Consider the following 20818-nt stretch of genomic DNA (forward strand, 5'->3'; position numbering starts at 1 on the left):
GAAGTGAAATGTCCTTTTAACCCACACTTGGCACATTTTTGCCTCAAGCCAGGGCAAGTTTTATCATTTGCTAAATGTGATTTGCTGTTACATCTAAAACACTTCAGATTACTTCTTGAAATTTCAGCATTAGGTTTGGAAGGGAATGTTTGCTTCTTTTTGAAAGCATCCCTATTATTACTGTCATACTTTTGGTTAATTTTTGCAACAATATTTTTACTAATGGAAGTTTCCTTCCCTTTAACTTGCAGTGCACTTCTACAGGAAAGTTCAGCTTTTCTGACAATAGACAAAACAAAGTCTAAATTCTCATCACCATTAATCCAAAGTCTCTCCTGTATAGTTTCATTTTTAGAGTGCATGACTACTTGGTCCCTAATAAAATCTTCTTGTAGGTTACCAAATTTACAATCTAATGCTAGTGTTTTAAGAGATGAAACAAAATTATCCACAGTCTCTTCACTCAATTGCTTTCTTTGAAAAAACTTAAACCTCGAAATTCCTATGCACACTTTAGGAGAACAGTACCTATCAAAATCATATACTGCCTTGTCAAATACATCCATGTCACCACTTGCTTGTGAGATAGGAAGTTGATTGAAGGCTTTTAATCCTTCTGGTCCTAAACTGTGCAAGAAAATACCTTTTTTTCTGGAGCTTTCATTTTGCCATTAGCATCTAATGTCTCAATATAGTTTAAAAAATAGGCTTTCCATTCAATCCAAGGCATACAAGGAGAACTACCAGCAGACCAATAGCTTTGTGGAGGTGAAAGTGTATATCCCTGAGCACACATTGTAATAGAAGTAAGTAAATAAACAGAAAACTTTACACTGAATACTGATGGCAAAAATAATAACAAAAAAAAATAGTCTTATTAAAAATAAAGAGTAGATTTGCAGAGAAAAAAAAACAGTCACCAAGGATAACAGAAAAATAAAAAAAATTTCCTGTGTTCATACATCAGCATCCATCAGCTTCTCTGCCCTTCAAATTTCATCATCATCCATCTGTTGCCGTGTCCTTGAGGTTTTTTTTTACTGCGTTATTTGAATAGATCTCTTCGTTTTTAAATAAAGCGATGAAAACAAAGTCACCTTGTCAGTTTCCTCAAAGATCGTAATCCAATCGAGAGCAGCGTCTTTAGTTTCTACCGAAATTGCTGTAAATGGCTCCGTTTTATCCAATCACACAGCGCAGTTCCGTTTAATGAACAGCCAATGCGCGTACAGGAAGGATTAGCCAGCGCGATCAAGGAAAAGAAAAGCGCACCTCCACACGCGAGTGAAATAAAATCGGCTTTTCCAATGGAAATTCTGTTCCTCAAGTCGCTCGAGAAATCAGCTGATCAGGAGACTGTGCACTGCTTCTCATGTAAGTTGAAGCATGAATGAAAGCGTTTGAATGCTTTTTTAAATTTTTCCAGAAATCGGAAAATTAAAGAAAATTGTAAATTAGTATTAAAGTGGACAGGAAGTGCTTCCTTCAGAAACGGGTTCAATGCTCCTCGCTCGTCGCCAAGTTTGTTGAGTAAAAACCAACAAATTGAAGTTGAATAAATAGGTTTATTCCTGGAAATGAAGCACTCCCTGCATACAGCTCCGGTAACAGACAAGATAGCCAGTAACTGAACACAATACAGTTAGGGCAAGCAGTACACAGTAACCAACTGGAGATGGTCTCGAGTGATGCACAATTGAACCATAATATCACTCGAGGCCAAACTGAATAAAAACAAAGGCACGAGTCGGCGCGAGTCCATGTGATGAACACACGAGGGAAACCTCGCATCAAGCATGCCCTCGCGCTGACTCGCGCACAACACAACAGGGAGGATCCATCGCTCAGTACGCACAACACATAGATGAAACAGTTTGCCCACATGCGCTTACAGATGGCGATGAAGGACTTATATGATTTGTACCTGACAGAACCAAACACATTATTAGCTTTACAAACACTACTGACTGCACCTAGCCGTAGGAAACTGGATACCCGATTGTACAACACGTCACAATCAGAGCAAACGGGAGCAGCAGACAAATCACTTCGTAAATGGGAACTGATGTTGGGGGACAATATCAGTGAGCAAGACTGGGATTATAGCTGCACGCAACTGCAATTGATGACGCCAAACTGTAATCTGCGTATAGTGCATTTTAAATTTCAACATCAATTTTACTATAGCCCGACTCAATTACACACATATGGACTGCGACCAAACGATACATGCTACAGATGTGAGGTTTTAGGGGCAGACTTTTTGCCTATAGCATGGGCCTCGCCATAACTACACAAATATTGGGAGGAAGTGATGAGGGTACTGACCACCATGCTGTCCGAGATGATACCTAATGCACCAAGAGCATGCCTACAGGGTATGTATAAGATAACACCAGTAAGAAGGAGGAAATTCCTGGCTGTGGCGCTTTTATTAGCTAAGCGCTGGGTAGCCATTAGGTGGGGCAGCAAGCGTCCACCTAGATTTAAAGACTGGCTCACAGACATGACATATTGTAGGTACACCTTAGAGATCTACTCGGAAGAACTACCGCAGGCATCCAGGCCTAGGGATTACTGGGAACCCCTGCTACAATATCTCCAAAATGCACAGACGGATGAGTGTACATAAGAATACACAGAAGAATAGCTCCATTCATGGTGAATATGTCAGATGCTGTATGAGAAGCAGACGGGGGCACAACATAAAAATGTCTGCATAACGTGTAGAAGGGCAAAGTGGAATTTGAAATGTCAGAGTGTTTGTTTATCAACACTGAAAAATATTGTTGCACCAAGTCAGAGATCGATAAGACTGAGATATCCCTTTGTTTACAAGAAGATGTAATAACTATTTCCTTGAAGATGATCGTATAACATGTGCTGTAAAAGCTGTATTATTTTAAGAATGTGATACTTTATACAAACGTGGTTGTGTGTTTGATGATGTCCGGACTCAATAAACTAATTAAAAATTAAAAATAAAAATAAAATGCTGTTTTTTCTTGTTAATGTTTTCTTAAATGTTACATTGGATAGAACTCACAAATGTGTTTTTAGTTTTTTCATATAATATGTTACAATATGGTACATGCTGAGACACACAATCCTTTCTATCTTCTAGAGGATATATTAGCCTCGCAATGAGGAAGCAGAGCCTTAGGAAAAAAGGGTTCTATCCTGGAAACGCTTCCTTGTATGGATACTGCTCTCTATTCTGATACATGCATGTGAATCTTTGAAAGATTCAATACTGGTGAATAAAACAAGTTACTTACCTGTATACTATGGTTCTCCAGTATTGATATCTTTCATAGATTCATATGCAGCCCTCCAGCCTCCCTGTTTCTCAGGTAGATCATTTTTATCTCTGGACGCATCCTTGGCTCACACTATGGGCTGGAAATCAGAGGTATGACGGCTCTGCCTGGGATTGTGATCTCAGGACTGCAGTCTCATTAGCTGGCATTGGGTCCACATAATGATGGTACTGGGCTATCAAAGTCTATGCTTATCTATGGTATCTAGGCAGTTTTTTTCTTTTTACTGCTATTTATTTCCTTTACCGTGAGACTCCCACCATGACGACAGGTAAGATACAAGCATGTGAATCAATGAAGGATATCAATACTGCGGAACCATAGTGTACAGGTAAGTAACTCATTTTTTCTTAAAACAGTCACAAGGGTGCACTCCTGGTGTTTGTCCTTGCAGTAGTGCGGATTTACAACATTCATGAATTCACAAGATATTACAGAAGTAGGTTAGGGAATTTCTCTATATGGGAAAATATTGGAGACAAGCTGAAAAAAGCCCATAAAACATGCAAGTTAGTAGGCTTGCACAGACTCAAAAGTGCATTGCAATCATGGGGAACTATTGCTTACCAATGCCTCCAGTCCCACCATGTAGATCTATGGAAAAGAGGCAAAACAAGGGATTTGCTTGTATTGAAGCCCTACTATGGTATGAGATCTGTCATAATCAGAGAGGTTATCATCAGAGCTTTTATATTATAAGATTGCTGCCATAATTTGTCACTGCACTACATGGCACAAGCAGATTTTGTTACAGGGCAAGTAGTTTTATGAAGTAACCAGCACCGTGGCCAAGTAGATACTTGAATATATTTTACGCCCCTGATACTGGATGCCTGAATCTTCATCTAAGCATATTTTGATGCATCCAGATGTTAAATAGATTTAGTGCAGGGTTATACGTTGACAGGTTTTGGCGGTGAAACCATAATGTAACCACTTTCTTCAGGACTCAGTAATATTGCCCACAAAATAAAGCCAGGCATCACCTGTATTGGGAGTCTGTTACCTCAGGTCTGTTGCTCCTTGATAAGCGGTTCCCAATTATTTTACATGGGACCATTCTATGAAGGTTCCACATGTTATATCGGCAGTGGGGCTATTTTTAAACTATCACTTATTGATTGATTGATTGACTACACATGGATGCATCGAAGGAAAATGCTGCAGCGAAGGTCCAAGAAGTTTTCAACATAATATTCAACAGGTACTGGGCACACGTGTGATTAACAATGTCGATAGTACAGTAGTTGGAGACAAACGCGATTGACACCGGTAGTATGGTAAAGCCAGTATATGATGCTTTATGTAGTTATTTTTTTCGGATTTTATAAACGCCAGCCGACACGTGTTCCATCAACAGGGCAATGCCTGTGACTCATCAGGGCTGTAAGCGGCGCAATGCGTAATCGGGGACCGGTGATGGTACGAGTCTATGAAGGGATAAATGTAGGTCCATGGTATGGAGAGGATTATTCTAGCACGCGATGCAGTCGGGTACGACTGTCAGGCGATAACCTAGGATGGTGGGTTACGGTGGAGCTGTGAAACGGGCCGTTTCACAGCTCCGCCGTAAATGTGTACATTCTAGAAAACCGGGCTGAAGACGGCTGGAATGCCAGAAACCAGTCCTCGGAAGCTTGTTTCCGGTCCAGGGAAGACATGGCTTGGCAGTTCGGGGTGGACTCTTCCCATGAGGCACAGGGTCAGACTGATTTGCATATAGCCATGTCTGAACTGGGGTGGCAGAGTGGGCTAAAGAACGGTGATGGATTAAACCCAGATCTTTTGACTGGGGTGTGAGTGTTCGATTGATTCGGATGCTCCGTCCATCACCACCCCCTTTTGTACCGCTTTCGGCCGCCATAAGTGTGGCAGGGTATGCTCAGACGTGAGTCCCTTGCTTACTTTGCCACTGGATTCTAGCAAGCCGGGCTGAAGACGGCTGGAATGCCAGAAACCGGTCCTTGGAAGCTTGTTTCCGGTCCAGGGAAGACATGGTTTGGCAGTTCGGGCTGGACTCTTCCCATGAGGCACAGGGTCAGACTGATTTGCATATAGCCATGTCCACACTGGGGTGGCAGAGTGGGCTAAAGAACGGTGATGGATTAAACCCAGATCTTTTGACTGGGTGTGAGTGTTTGATTGATTCGGATGCTCCATCCATCACCACACCCTTTTGTACCGCTAAAATAAAGAGGATACCTAATGAAGTTAAAATGGTGGGACTTATGGATTACTGATATATATACCAAAGAAAGGTCCAAAGTAAAGATAATGTTGCCTCAGACTTGATTTTATTTAAAAGCAGCACCATTGATGATATAACATTTGAAACCTTCACTGATACGCAGAATCCGTGTTTATCCAACAAAAAACAGCATTCGAGAGCCAGATATCAGCACAGTTCGGGCACTCCGGGCAGGGGTGCAATTCCATCACTATGTGAGGGAGTTTTCCGTCGCAACAGTTACATCATGTTTTAAATTAAAAATAGCTTATTAAATACTTTATAATGAAATAATAAATATGTACTTTATTTTTTAATTTGATTTTAAAATTAATTTATATTTTATTTTATTTTTAACTATGTTAAATATTTTAATTTAATATAACATTATTTTATAAGGGGTTGTTTTCATGTCCCTACCTCCATTGTTTTCTATTGGAGGGTGTTGCAGTAACAGTAGATGGTCATGTGTAGTGCTGGACCTACTACAAAAGCGTAAGTTACACATGTAAGTTACTACATAAGTGCAGTTTACGAATAGTGAGAAGTAGTAAACCTACTCAAAACTGTAAACTTACTCAAAAATGGAATTTACCTTTGTGAATCTGACCCTCAATATTGCCTGTTTAATTCCATCAAGAATAAAAAGAGCAAACACTTAGACTTAAGAGTCGCTTCCTGCAGTTTTTAAACTGTTAATCTGTGCACACTAGCAAATGTCCTACACATTCCCAATACCCTTGGCACAGTACACCATTAAGTTTAATTGTATGAGTACGTCTCTGCTTTTCGAGGATCTACCAAAATCAGAGTTCCTTGTCAGGGCAATTACTACTAAAGGAAAGACATTGGATAGTGAAAGGTACTGATTTAATCTTATGTAGTTTACCTATCACAAATTTAGAAGTCTCTCAGGATACTATTGTTATACCTGGTTATAAATATATCATCTCCTACAGTTTGATTGATTCTCTGCGAATGTGTGAGCATGTGAAAGTAGGGGCAGTTTTGTGTCTTACTTGTGTTAATAAATCAATCAATCAATCAATCAATCAATCAGGGGTGTATAAAGCATGCTTCTCACCCGAGAGAGTCTCAAGGCGCTGGGAGGGGGGGTTGTGCAGCTCCGGATCAGTCAAAGAGCCAGGTCTTGAGGCTCTTCCTGAAGGTGTGCAGAGTTATGGAGCGTCTGATGTTGACTGGGAGCTCGTTCCAGGTCTTTGCTGCAACGTAGAAGAAGGCTATTCCACCTGCTTTGGTTCTGCGGATGCATGGGGTCTCTGCCAGGGCGAGGTCAGCGGAGCAAAGGTTCCTTTTGGGTACGTGGAAGGGGACTCTTCCGTTGAGGTATTTGGGACGGTGTTGTAAAGGGATTTGTAGGCTTGGGTGAGTAGCTTGAAGGTTACTATCTTCTTGATGAGGAGCCAGTGGAGGTGTTGTGGGGTTCTAAGGATGAGTCTTGCTGAAGTGTTCTGGATGGTTTGAAGCTTGTGTAGCAAGGTCTTGTTGATTCCAGTGTAGAGGGCGTTGTCGTAGTCCAGTCTGCTGGTTATGAGTGCGTGGGTGATGATCTTTCTGCATTAGGGGGGGGGGTCAACTTGTTGTGTTGACGTGATAATACAAAGGCATGAATTAGGGAGCTTACGTAATCACCTGAGTGGGTGTGATGACAGTAGTGACTATTGATTAAGGTTATTACAAATATTCGTTCCATCACCTTTTGTGTATTTGATGTAGTGCCCTAAGTGGCAATCGTATGCCCAGATGAGGGCTTCGTGCTCACTGTGCCACTGGAACCAAGTCACACCCAACTGATATGCCACTATCAGGGTAAAATCGGTTTTCGGTTGCTTGAGTTCTGGTTGAGGGATAACCTGGCCTGGCAGTTCAGGTTGGACTGTTGCTTTTGGAGAAGGATCAAGACTGATCTATATATTGCTCTGTCAACACTTAGGTGGGATAATGAGGAGAAGGACCTGTGTCCAATGACTGTGGCTTTCTGTTCACATGCAGGACATATGAATCAATGTGTAAGGACTCAATAGAGCATAAGTGCACTTCACAATATCCCTTTTTTCTACACTTCAATCTAAGACATTGTGTTTTTTCATTATGACCTTTTCAGGAATTGTTATCATTTAAGTGTACCCTCATAGTTTTTTTTTATTGGTAGGTGTTGTAAAATATTTTCTCATCTTGTGTTGATATCTGATACTGTGTTAAATAGTACTAGGTTTCAGAAAATGTTATTTTCTTAATGGGTAGTGTTATAGCACCTGATACTGTTTAAGTGCTTCTTGGTGAGACACACACAATAGTGTTATCTCAATGCTTGCTGTGCTGTTGGTTGGGATGATGAAGAAATGTTCTCATTAGATGCAGGTACTAATGCTGGGACTATGTACCACATTCATATGATTGCAAACAAATCTGTTTTACGATCTGTGCATGTGTAGAACACTTCTACACTAGCCCTGTTTCCCTTTAAAATGGTGGGGGTTAGCCCTGATTGTTTTGTTTTTGACTAGGAAGGTCTCTTTCAGTGAGATTGTTTTTATTTTTAGGTCGAACATTCGTTACCTCTTGTATATACTTTAGTATATACTTATATGTGTATGTACTTTCTGGGCTCTGGAGATAAGCCCAAGGACTTGTCTGCTTCCGCTTAGGGACTTTTTTTCTGTTCAACTGCCTCTTTTTAACTTTCTTGATAGAAAACGACTAGTAGAGGTCAATAAAATATCAGAATGGCTTTCTGCTGAGGGAATTAGTTGTATTATTCTTCTGGCAACTGCCTCTAATTAACTGTCTTAACAGAAAATGACTAGTAGAGGTCAGTAAAATATCAGAATTGCTTTCTGCTGAGGGAATTAATTTTGTTATTCTACTGACAACTGCCTCTATTTAAATTTCTTGATAGAAAACGACCAGCAGAGGTCAGTAAAATACCAGAATGACTTTAGCATTCCTTAGATTCCAGTCCCTAGAAATTGTCTTCCATGAGCACCTGTAGACAATAATAATTTTTTCAAATCTTGTATTTTCAGTGACATGACCACCGAAGGCCCTGATTTTATATTAAAAACAGAGCTTTGGATTTTACCATTTCCAGCTGAAAGGCACTATTTCTTTCCATGTGTTCTCGTACCTGGCGTGTCACGCTGTTTGGTGCTTGCTTTCCCTCCGTGTTAAAGAACGGTAAAAGTGTCTGGACCCAGACTAATGTGCTGCATAGCTAAATACATATAAGGTCCCAAAGGCGAGACCGACTGCATTACAAATGCTTGTTCTTGGATGCTGTCAACACTGGGTGCTTTCACTTATCCAGGCAATAAAGCTTGCTCTAAATATGACAGAGATCAATTTTCATAGGGATTGTGTCTGTGAATGCTTATGAAATAGGTACATTATTCTGTGCATTTTTCTAGATGTGCATGTCGCTGTGGGTAATATATTGTGGCAAAACATTTACTAAATATAGCACAATAATGGGAAGGACCTTAGCACGGTTAAACACATGTTAACACTGGCATTGTTCTTACTTTCAGCGATCTATCTGGCAAAGAAGAATATTCGAAAGCAAGGGGATCTGATTGATTATGAAAAGGTAGGCAAACTTCAAGCCAAGCAAACAGAGAGTGCGCATGTACCAATTGTTCGGGTTTCCGTATCAAACAGTTTTATATAGTCATGAACATTGACGAGGCACTTTTCAAGACTTATCATTGAGTTTGAGATGCTAAACAGACCGAAATACATTTACCCTGTATGTCATACTCCCTAGTTTATATCAGGTATAGTGATATACCTAGTAACTACAATGGTTTCAATATGAAAAATATTGGCATTTTCTTTGTACGTACTGCATTGGTTCATATAAGTTTTATGTGTTTTCATGCACTATAGTGGGTGATATGCAGTAACATTTCTTTGAGGACTCAACGTGTTGGTTAATGTAAAGCTAAAGTATTAGAACACTAATAAAGGACATTCGTTTACATGAGAAAGCATATAGATTGAGGTGTGAGTTTCATAAACATAGTATATAAATGTACGTACCCAACATACCGGCATATATCAAGAGAACATTGTTGTATTTGGTTAATTCATTTGTTTATGCTCACGGTGTACTGGTGTGTAGGGATACTCTGTTACTCTGCCCTCAGTATACATTGGTGCACTTGAATAACATTGTGCTGTTCATGCATGTCGTTTATGCATAACACAGTGGTCTAGACGAGTAACCGGGTTGAAATAAAAATATATTGGTTTCCTCTCATAATTTACTGGTTGAATGCCAAGCCCACTGTTTGCATGCATATCATACTACTTTGCAAGAGCATTACATTAGTGCAGTCAATGAATGTACAGATTGATAAATGTACTTTATTGGCTAATTCTTGTGATGCACTGGTGTGTGCATACTGGTTGAAATGTGCAACCTATTGATATTAAAAACACTATATGCTGGTATGAATTCATAATGTGAGGGTAGATGCACAAATGCATGCTTCGGATATTTAATGTATTTGTTCCCTCTTATAATGTATTGGTTCGTATTTGTAAAATATTGGTTATAAAGTACCACCTATATCTTTAACTTTTCCATTTGCATACAATGTGTTTTTTACCCAAACCCTCTACTTAATTATTAGCAAAATTGGGAGCATATGTACGAGCCCCTATGGCCACGGGAACGTCACTTTTTGTGACATTTCTGTGGCGATAGGGGCTTCACTTTTTTTTTTACAAGGCAGTGTGTAACCACTTGACATGGCTAAACGCTGCCTTGTAAATAAATCACCCTTTCCCGCTATGCTTAGCATGAAAGAGGTTGGAAGTGGGTGTTGCAGTGGGCGCTCCACTGCAACACCCATTGATTCTGACGCTGCCCCTACTAACAAGAGCAGTGTACACAAGAGGCAGCGCCAAAATTAAGACCAGGGTAAACCTGGTCTCAAGTTGGTGAAACGAGGAGAAATGCTATATTTCTCTTCGTTTTTGCATTTTCCATGTGTGCTGCCTTGTGAAGCACATATGGAAATAGCAAAAATCCTCTTATTGTTTATGTACAGGAAGGTCCCTCTTCCAGCATGTTAGAACTGAGGGTCTCTAGTTGGCAGAGGTAGGTACCACTGTCCGAATAGGGAACCTTGCTTCTAGTCAGGGTAAGGAGGAAACACTCTTTAGATAACCTCTGCTCACCCCCTTGGTACCTTGGCACAAGCAGTCAGGCTTATCCAAAAGCAATGTGTAAAGTATTTGTGCCAACACTCACAGTAGCACAGTGAACACACCACAAACTGACTCCACAACAGTTTAGAAAAATAAAGGTATTTAATCTAAACTACACAAGACCAAAATGACAAAAATCCAACATACATAGTTCAAGAATATGGTTGCAAAAGAGTTCTTAAGGTTGCAATAAAATAATCCACAGTTGTGTGAAAAGTTCACAGTTACGTCACACTTAGCCAACAGTACCTTTTAAATGCGACAAAGTTCCAAAGCAGAAGCTGGTGCGGTAGAAAACAAGCGATGCCTTGCTTCTGAGACCCTGGGGAGGCGATGCGACAACCCCGCTGCAGCAGCGGGCGTGTTGCGACAAATCCGGTCTCAATGGGGAGGAAGGCAGACTTGTATGGATTCCGGTGCGTAGGTTCCGTTGGAAGTTTTCTCTCGCAAAGGCACAATGCGATGGTCTTTGGAGTTGCGACGATCTCTGGGGCGACGATGTGCGGACCAGCAGTGATCTCTCCCTTGCAGCTCCTTGATGCGACAGCTTCTGCGACGACACTCGCAGCGACGTGATGCAGTCCGCAAGCAAGGTGTGCGGCGATCTCACCCAGCGACGACAGGCTCTACGACGACACTTGCTGCGATGGTAATCTTCCCGCACCGGTCTGGTGCGTCCCGCAAACGAAGGATGCGACGGCTCTGGCAGTGGCAATAGGCGCTGTGACGATCCTGGCCTTCGTAGCGGCGGGAATTTCCTTGCAGTGTCGGGGATGCGCTCCGCAAGCAAGCAATGCAACAAAACTTGCAGAAAGTTTTTAAAAGCTTGGTTTCCAGCTCCCCAACACAGGTACATCTTCCAGAGGCACCACACATGGGCCACGCACTCCAGGAAGGACAGAACACTCTCATTAGAGTCCAGGGAAACTGGAGGATAAGTCCTTTTGTTCCAGTGACTTCAAAAACAGGGAGCCAGCTCTTCTCAGGCCCTTGGAGATTCCTTCAAGCAAGGGGACACAGCACAAAGCAAAGTCCTTCCCCTATCCTTGGCAGCAAAGCAACAGCAGGTCAGTCTAGCAGAGCAACAGCAGGACAGTCTTCCTTCTTCAGTTTCAGCTTTCTCCTTGGCAGAGGTTCCTTCTTGATTCCAGGATTATCTAATTCTGTGTTGCCAGGGGTCCTGTACTTATACCCCTAAACGTCTTTGTTCCCTTTGTGCAGGAGGGCTCTGAGCCCGGTCTGAACCAGTTCTGGGAGTTCCTTGAGAACTTTGTTTTCCTGGCTTCTCCTTTCCTTTCAGAGTGAGGGACAGGGTCGTCAGCTGCCCAGCAGGAGGTGGAGCCAGCATTGTGGAAGGCAGGCACAGCCCTATTCAGGCCCAGGTGCAATCTCCTCCCACCACTCAAGTTGCAAATGCAGTCATTCAGCCTAGGACTGACTCAGCCAGCCTCCTGGGGAATCCCCAGCACCTGTCACTCTCAAACCATATAGTGATTCACAAACAGGCCAAGGCACACAGAAAGGTCAGACAAGAGAACAGCAACTTTCCAAAAGTGCTGTTCTCAAACACAGGAGTTAAAAACCACCTTTCCTAAAAGATGTGTTATTAAATTCTGAGTTCAGCCAGCAGCAGTGAAAAACGAAAATGGCTGTAATTCACTACCAGGGCATGCCACCTGCACAAGTACATGCTCTACCTTTCACATACACTGAACCCTGCCCAAGGGGGTACTTGGGCCTTCCATAGGGGTGACAAATATGCACAGAAAGGGAAGGGTTAGGCCTGGTCAGTGGGGACACTGACCAGGAGGACATGGCAGTTCACAGACTGCACACAGGCACTGCGGTGGCAGGTCTGAGACACCATTTTAGGGCTACTCATGTGGGTGGCACAGTCAGTGCTGCAGGCCCACTAGTAGCATTTGTCATCACCAGCCCTGGCACACCCAGTGCACTTTACTAGGCACTTCGTGGTGATACAAATATGCCAATCATGTATATCCAATCACAATAACAATTTACACAGGGAGCACTTACACTCTGACACTGATCAGCAGTGGCAGAGTGTCCAAAGAATCTAAACCAGCAAAAATGAAATCCAGCACAGCATCAACAATACAGGAGGTAGAGGCAAAAAGATAGGGGGAAACCACACCAAGGATGCCAGGTCTAACACTGCACATAAATAATCTTTTAGAAAAGGGCAGTATGTGACTTCCATGTGTGCTCCATTAAGCAACACACATACAAGTGACACAATGGCATTTCAAGATTGGCTATGTGCAGAAAGGGGGACCTTCATGTACATAAACAATCTTTCCTCTGCATGCCGGCACCCTTGCACTATGGTGCAAGGGTGCCTGTGTTGGCGCTACACTGCTGATTGTAGCCTCAGCATAGGGGGAAACGCAGGGCTGTACCATATTGTGTTAATATGGACCAGCCTTAAGTTTTTTAAGTGGCGGAGTGAGGCGCTAAGACATGACGGCTTACGCCTCACTCCACCACTTCTGTTGTACATATTCCCCATGGTTTGAATGCTTTAATTCTGAAGTCTGTGTTTGATATATTGGTTTGTTAACTCTATACTATGGTTTCAATCAGAATATTTTGATGGGTGGAGACAATTGCAGGAGTCACAAGGTCTCTGGAAGATGGATGCTCAATTTCACATTCCCTGGTAGAAGAAACAAACAGGCGAAGATGTGTAGCACTTGCTGGTAGCCTCCAGAGGGAAATGTTGTGGACATGTTATGCATGTTATCTGTTTACAACTACAAGGTTATGTTTTTAAAAGTAATGTTTTACATTTTAATTGTTCTGGTTTGCCCATTTGAAGTATCATTTAACATACTGCAAAATAATGTTGCTTTAAATATTAGTATGCTTTATGTAACCAGTGACATGGTGAAAGTTGGGGCACTGTGCAAGACATTTTGGAACCCTGGGTCAGAACAGCATTTCTATCACCCATGTTCAGCAGTTTGAAGCCCTTTTAATGCAAATAATATTGAATGCTACCTTAAACTTTAATAGCTCGGGACCAGCAACAACAGTTGAACATTAAAGCTGCTGGTATCTTCCAGCCAAATAGTGCTAAAGGAAAACTTGAAAAATCAATGGCATAGCCACTTCTTTTTATAATTGGATCTAGGTTTTGGGATTTAGTTTTAATATTTAATATTTGTAACATCAGTATATTTCATGGAACTCATTGTCCAACCGCCATGTTCCTACAATGGTAGAAAGGACCAGGTCAGTAAAATAAAGATATGACTCATTTTAAAAGCAAATACTTTGACAGTTCAGCTTATAAAATTGATCAGATAAAATGCTTATTCATTTAATCAAATAATGTGCAAATTAAGCTAGGCAAAAAGTATCTTCCTCCTAATTCGTATAGCACCTGAGAAGAAGCTAGCAACTCCAAGGCAAACCATAGGCGAGTAAAGCTACTGCAGGTATAATAATGCTGGCCTTGCTTGGACAAAATGACATAGACGCTGCAACCACCGCTGCAGGACCACTGTTGACTGTTTGGAGGACTTCAAACCCCAGAAACCATTGCTCCCAGGAGGGAGGGGCTTCTCTTGTGCTCATAAATGCCCCCATGCACCTGCGGCGCAGTTCGCAGAAACTACCGCTGCTGGACAACTGCAGACTGTTTGGGGGACTTCAAGCCCCAGAAACAATCGCTCCCAAGAGGGAAGGGCTTCGCTCCTGCTCATAAGCGCCACCATATATCCACAGCGTGGGACGCTGCAACTACCGCTTGTGAACCATTTGCTGACTGTTTGGGGGACTTAAGCCCCAGGAGCCATCGCTCCCAGGAGGGAGGGGCTTCTCCCGCGCTCATAAGCTTCACCATGCACCTGTGGCACGGGCCGCTGCAACTACCACTGCGGGCCCACTGCTGACTGTTTGGGGGACTTCAAGCCCCAGAAACCATCACTTCCAGGAGGGAGGGACTTCTCTCCCACTCATGAGTGCCACCATACACCCACAGCGCCGGACTCTGCAACTACCGCTGCTGGACCACGACTGAATGTTTGCGGGACTTCAAGCCCCATAAACCATCACTCCCATGAGGCAGGAGGCTTCTCTCACACTCATAAGTGCCACCATACACCCATGGTAGGGGCCAAAGAAGGGCCCATTCGCGCCCATCAGAGACTGGAGGAGGCTCGACTGATCCTCCCCTCTTGATTCTCTATGTGAGGGCGTACCTAGTAAATAGCTGCTTTTTGGTGGAGAGCTGGAATTGGTAAACTAAACCTAATCAGGAGACTTGTGCTATGAAATTGGACCTGCCATAGTTGGAGCACAGGTACTTTGCAAGTCTGATCTCTCCTGTTTACAGAATTCATTGTATCTCAATTGAGGCGAGCTGGGCTGACTGGCACCCAAGCCTCATATTTATGTTATTCGTGAACAAAGATAAGTGACACAAGGGGGCAGATTTACAAGGTCTGGCGCATCTCTACAAATCAGCAGGGATGCGCCAGAACACTTGCGCATCGCAAAACCACCTGTGCGCCACCACTGCTGTGCCGTATTTACAATGCGGTACACTGTGGCGCACGGATGGGCAGATGTGTGTCGTATCCCCCGGAGTAAAGGCGGTGCATTACTGGAGTCGCAGCACAAGTGCGACGCGGCTCCACAAGGCTCAGGGGCGCCCTATGCCTAACATGCTGCGTCACTCCTTACGCCTGTTTCAAGCATGCACAAGGTTTTAACGCTGCATGGCTGTAAAAATGACTCAGTGAAATCTTGTAGATTTCACTGCGTCACTTTTAGGAGGCGTTACTGCGATGGAGCACCCACCCTGCGCCAGAACGCCCACATGAAACCTGGCGCAGGTTTTAGGTGGTGCAGGGCTTTACAACATGACTCATCTCCCTGGATGCGTCACGTTATAAATAAGGTGCAACGTGGCGCATGGCTTACGCCGCCGCTGCATCACATGAGTGATGCAACGGCAGCGTAAATGTGTCACAAGGGGCTTGTAAATCTGCCTTAAGGTTTTTTGTCGGGACAGTAGTGGAAGTTTATCATAGCCAAATAATTTGTGGTGGATAATAAGAAAGAGAGAAAAGGAAACACCTGTCTAATAGTACAGCACGTCTAGATATTTGGGAATTACTCATTGGTCAATTGTTATAGGCCTTTGTTGATTGGTGTTACCGAGTTGTCCAATTTGTTTTTTATAATTATTCTATCTTCATCATACCTTATTTTTTAATTTTCTTTTTTTTAAAAAGTTTTTAACAGCCATTTTCCCTACAGATTGCACATACATCTTCTATAGTTACTAAGATCACTGATCTTCATCTGGACTCGGCATGGGAAAAAGGAAACTTATAGGCAAATCAGGAAGGCCTAAATCCTCTGAAAGACCACAGACACACACACAGACCTCACAACTAAAATTCATATCAAGAGCTATCGAGAAACAGATCTCAGCTGTTGAAAAGTCGATATTTGTTGGAAATGGGATCCCCGGCTGGCCAGGGCTTTCGCCAAAGTCAGCCAGAGACCACCACACCCAAGTCAGGGCAAGGGAGTTACATGCCAAGCTAACCCCTACTCGCCCACTAGGTAACGTGGCGCGAGCAGCAAGGCTAAACTTGGAGGCGATGTAAGTTAAGTATTTGTGCACACACCCCAGCAACAACAACCAAAGGCCCACCACAAAGGAAAACTCCACACAAGGTTATATAAAAATAGCCTTTGTATTATAATAAATATACATCAGATAAAACACACATCTTGTTACACTGTGCCAACAGGCACGGGCGGAATTTACAAGGGATATTTGTACAGGACAGGGCCACTTGGACCACTGTCAAGGGTATCAGCACTTTTAGAAGCAATACTTTCAGAAATAGCACTTTAGAAAGTAAAATCAGTGTAGCACAGAATATAAACATAGAGCACACAACCAGTAATCACTGGTAACAGGACCTCACTAGCACCACCTGTACTAGGGAGAAAACCACCACCTACACATCACAATACCTGTAGGGGTGTAAAAACAAAACACATGATGCATTAACATTCAGAGGTGTAGCAATAACATTGCGCAAAACTTAAATCAGTCAACACCTGTGACAGTCCCTGTGTCCCAATGTCAGGGCCTAAACGTAGCAGTTGCCCACAAAGTGCTGGGCAACTGGTTCAGGGAAAGTTAGGGCAACGTTGGAGCCTCTCTGGGCTCAAAGAACAAATGGCCCCCAGGAGCCTTTCTGGGCTCCTCAACAAGGAGGTGGGCGTCGGGGCCCCTCACAGGGGACCCTCGAACACGTGGGGGCGCTTCGGTGGAGTCCCCCCTCTGGGGACTCAGGACGACAAATGGCAGCAAGAGCCTCTCTGGCTCGGGTTGGAGTCCCCCTCTTGGGGACTCGAATTGCCCAGAAATGCCCCCTAAGAGCCTCTCTGGCTCTAAACACAAGGGCGCGAGGTCGCGCTGCTGAGGGGGCAGGGGGGGCGGACACCGACAACGTGTCCCGGCGCCCCTCCCTTCGCTTCTGGCAACACTCACCGGCTTCGCGCTGAGTTCCAGCCGAGTCTCTCCTGGGCGGGCCCTGCACGAGAGCTCCCGCTCCTCGGGGGCTCTCTTCACACTTCTCCTTGTTTTTCCTGCTCCTCGCTGGGCTCCGGGGTTCTCCCTCGTCCTCGGGAGCCCCGGGGGCGGGACGCCGGCTGCAAGGCGGGACTTCCGGTCGGCCCGCCACCTGATTGGCCGGCCAGCCAACCACTTCCGGGTCGCCGCGGGCAGCGCGGCGGCTTGCTTTAGGCAGGCAGGCGGGATCCCATTATCCGAGGAGTGGGCTCCCTCCTGATAAATTACGAAAGCGGGCAAAATAAAGCGGCAATGAGCGGGGTGGCACCCGCGCCGCCAAATCACCACACGGGGCGACCAGATGCCGGGTGGGCACCGGCTGTGCACACCAAGCGCTAGCAGCGCTAGCAACGAAGGGCAGGTGCTCCCAAGCGCCACAGGACGAAATACAGCGCTCACAGCGCTAGGGGCAAAATCAAGCGCTTTCAAGCGCTAGGCAGGCGATTCCAGCGCTCCCCAGCGCTGAAGGGCAGAGAGCAGCGCTCTCAGGCTGCAGGCAAGGAGTCCTCAGTGCTCCCCAGCACTGGAGGACAGGACAAGGCTCCAGCAGGGGCTGGAGGCAGGCAGGGGGGCAAGGCTGGGCCAGAGCCAGCACACTGGGTCTCCAGCCAGGGAGACACCCCAAGTGGCGGTCCTCCTGGCCCCAGCAGCAGCAACAGCCCCCTCTGGCAGGATCCAAAAGCAGAACAACTTCAGTGGGGACACAGCCCCTTCTTATACTGTAAATCCTTTGTCTAAGGGTGCAGGGTGGGGGAAAAACCAGTCGCAGCTGGTTCTGGAGCACTCTTGATGGCCCAACCACCCATTTCATTCACTGGGGAGGCTAGGGTCATTAGACACACCACAGGGGGACGGAGCCAGCATTGTGTGGGGAAAACCCAGCCCATCCAGGACACAGGTACACTCCTCCCACACATCACTCATGCTAATCTCCCACTCACCACCGGGCAGACCCATCCAGACTTCCTGGAGCCTACCATGCCAGCCAGCTCCAGCCAATCACGCTCCAGCACCCTCACTGCACACATATCTCAATGTCCAGAAGTAGCACTTCCCTTCTAGACACATACATGCCGCATACACCATCTCGCAGCATTCACTCTCACGAGTTTACACATACTAAATTCGAGCCTGCACTCCCCACGCATCAGGAACTACCAGGGACACACACATTCCCCATGCATTCCTATGGGAGGGCAGGCCAGCCATACTACACGCACGCACTTTCACTCTGGGACCCAGGGAAAAGTGCGCAGAGACCCAAAAATCACTAACACAGGGTCACCAATAAAAGCAAAAAGATTAGGGGGGAACCAGCCCTAAGGGCCAAGTCCAACAATATTAGTTTGCCAATAACAAATTACGGCACCTATGACTGCGGTACAGCACCCAGTTGATAATGAGGAAGAGCTTCAAACTTGTGATAGTGGTGGGCCTGCGGGGATTGACAAGAGAACATATCTGACACTATTAATTCATTGTGAGAAAGTGCCCTCTTTCTTGCATGGTATGCCCAAACTTTTTGCTGAATTGCTAATGTTCTTTGACTGAGTGTGCCCTGGGCTCCTGCTAATCATATAGCCAGGGCCTATGTTCTTTCCCTAAACCTGCTTTGAAGCCTAAACCCAATTGGCATCTCTAGCCAAATGTCAGCCCCTGGTAACTGGTACCACAGGTACCCAGGGTACTGTGACCAGAGAAGGCCTCTAAGGGCTGCAGCACTTATAGTGCCACCCTTGGATGCCCTGTACCCTGACCCTCACACACTGGCTTTGCAGGCTGCGTGCCTTGGTGCAGAACAAAGTGAAGAGAGGAAATGGCACACATCCCTGTATGCCATGCTCACAAACCACTGCCCTGGCATACATCAGTCACCCCTCTGGCTGGGTGCCCTATGCCCGTGGTAAGGGTACAGTTGCATGAGCCCTGTACGCCTACAGTGCCCAAGTCCATTCCTGGGCACTGTAAGTGCAGTGCTGCCATTAAGAGTATATTGTGCTGGGAGGTTGTCATTACGAACTCGACAACACCATAATGGCTACACTTATGACTGGGAAGTTTGGCATCAAACTTCTCAGCACATTAAACTTGCATTGGTGCCAGTGTGGGATTTAATGTAAAAAGCACATCAGAGGGCATCTTAGAGATGCCCCCTCAAACTCGACCAACCTCTAGTGACCTGGCTGAGTGGCTACCTAGACTGCCACCACCAGACATATTTCTGGACCCCTGTGTCAAGAGCTGCTGCATTCGGGGGACTGTAACAATGCACCTCCTGGGGTGAGGAGCCAAGTCTCCTCCCCCAGAATAGGCAGGGTTCACGAAGGAGATACTTTAAAGGAATGCCACCTTTTTGAGCCTCTCCAGACCATTTGCTGCTTTCAGCAACTGTCCCCACTTGTCCTACTGCCTACTTTGGGTGGGAGAACCGGCAGGAAAAACAAGTGAGGAAGAGTGGTGTGCCCTCCTCTGCCAACTCCACCCCTCAGGTGGGGGAGGCGAGGTGAAGCACACCCTCGAGTCCCCGCCATCTTGAGGATGGGGAGACACCTCCAACCAGGGACAGGCTACTGCCCCCTCCCACTCGAGAGTGGCAGAATAGGGGGTATACCCACAAAGGGGAAGGGACACCCTGAACCTTTCTTTCTCAGATCTAGAATCGGCAAGAAAAGAAGATAAGAAGAAGGACCGAAGAGCCATGCAGAGCATTATAGATCGTTATAGATCCGCTAACATCTTTTAAGATATTGCTAAGTTCAATAACCTCTCCATTTAGTCTATTTATTTCATCAACCAATGGTTTGATGGTAAGTTCCATTTTTTGTGTTATAATGGATGTGATGTAATTAACTTGCTCATCGGACATCTGGTATGGAACTGGGTTTTTCTCAGGTACCTTACATATAAAACTCGTTGACAGCCCTTTATTAGTTTTATCAATATTCCCTGGTTTAATTTGATCTTTCCCACAATTCCTTTTCCTTTTTGGGGTTGGAGACCAACTAGTTGGTGGTGATCGGGAAACTTCAATTTGCAAGGATAGATCTTGAATGTGGGTAGAGGTCTCCATACTCACAAAAGGAATAGATTATTGAACATTATTCATGGTGACCTCTACCTCTGAGGCATGTATGTTCTCTAAGCCAGTGCCCACTCCTAGACATAAGTGGCGCTCTGCCCTATCGATTTCAACGTTTAAGGCGTTAACCGCCTTGACTAAATAGGCATCAATAGTTGAACCAGGGGGATCCACATTTTTAGGGATTTTCATTTTCAATAGCTTACCTTTCAACATCCTACACTTAATGTCTATTAAGTCACCCAAGCACCAAATCCCAATATATAAGCTGCCGGGGGGCCTATGTAAACTGCCAGGGGGCCTATGTAAACTTCCAGGGGGTTTGGAGGGTC

General features: G+C 44.8%; 1 protein-coding gene across 1 annotated transcript in view; it reads left to right on the forward strand.

Annotated features, from left to right (window-relative positions):
* Positions 1–20818, forward strand: part of RGS11 (regulator of G protein signaling 11) — a 1486254-nt gene that overhangs the window by 362630 nt on the left and 1102806 nt on the right. Inside the window, exon 6 of the mRNA XM_086939774.1 lies at positions 9096–9154. Within this exon, the coding sequence (XP_086795900.1) occupies positions 9096–9154 (59 nt within the window). The remainder of the gene's footprint in view (positions 1–9095; positions 9155–20818) is intronic.

This window comes from Lissotriton vulgaris, chromosome 10 (assembly GCF_964263255.1).
Source record: "Lissotriton vulgaris chromosome 10, aLisVul1.2, whole genome shotgun sequence".
Taxonomy (NCBI): domain Eukaryota; kingdom Metazoa; phylum Chordata; class Amphibia; order Caudata; family Salamandridae; genus Lissotriton; species Lissotriton vulgaris.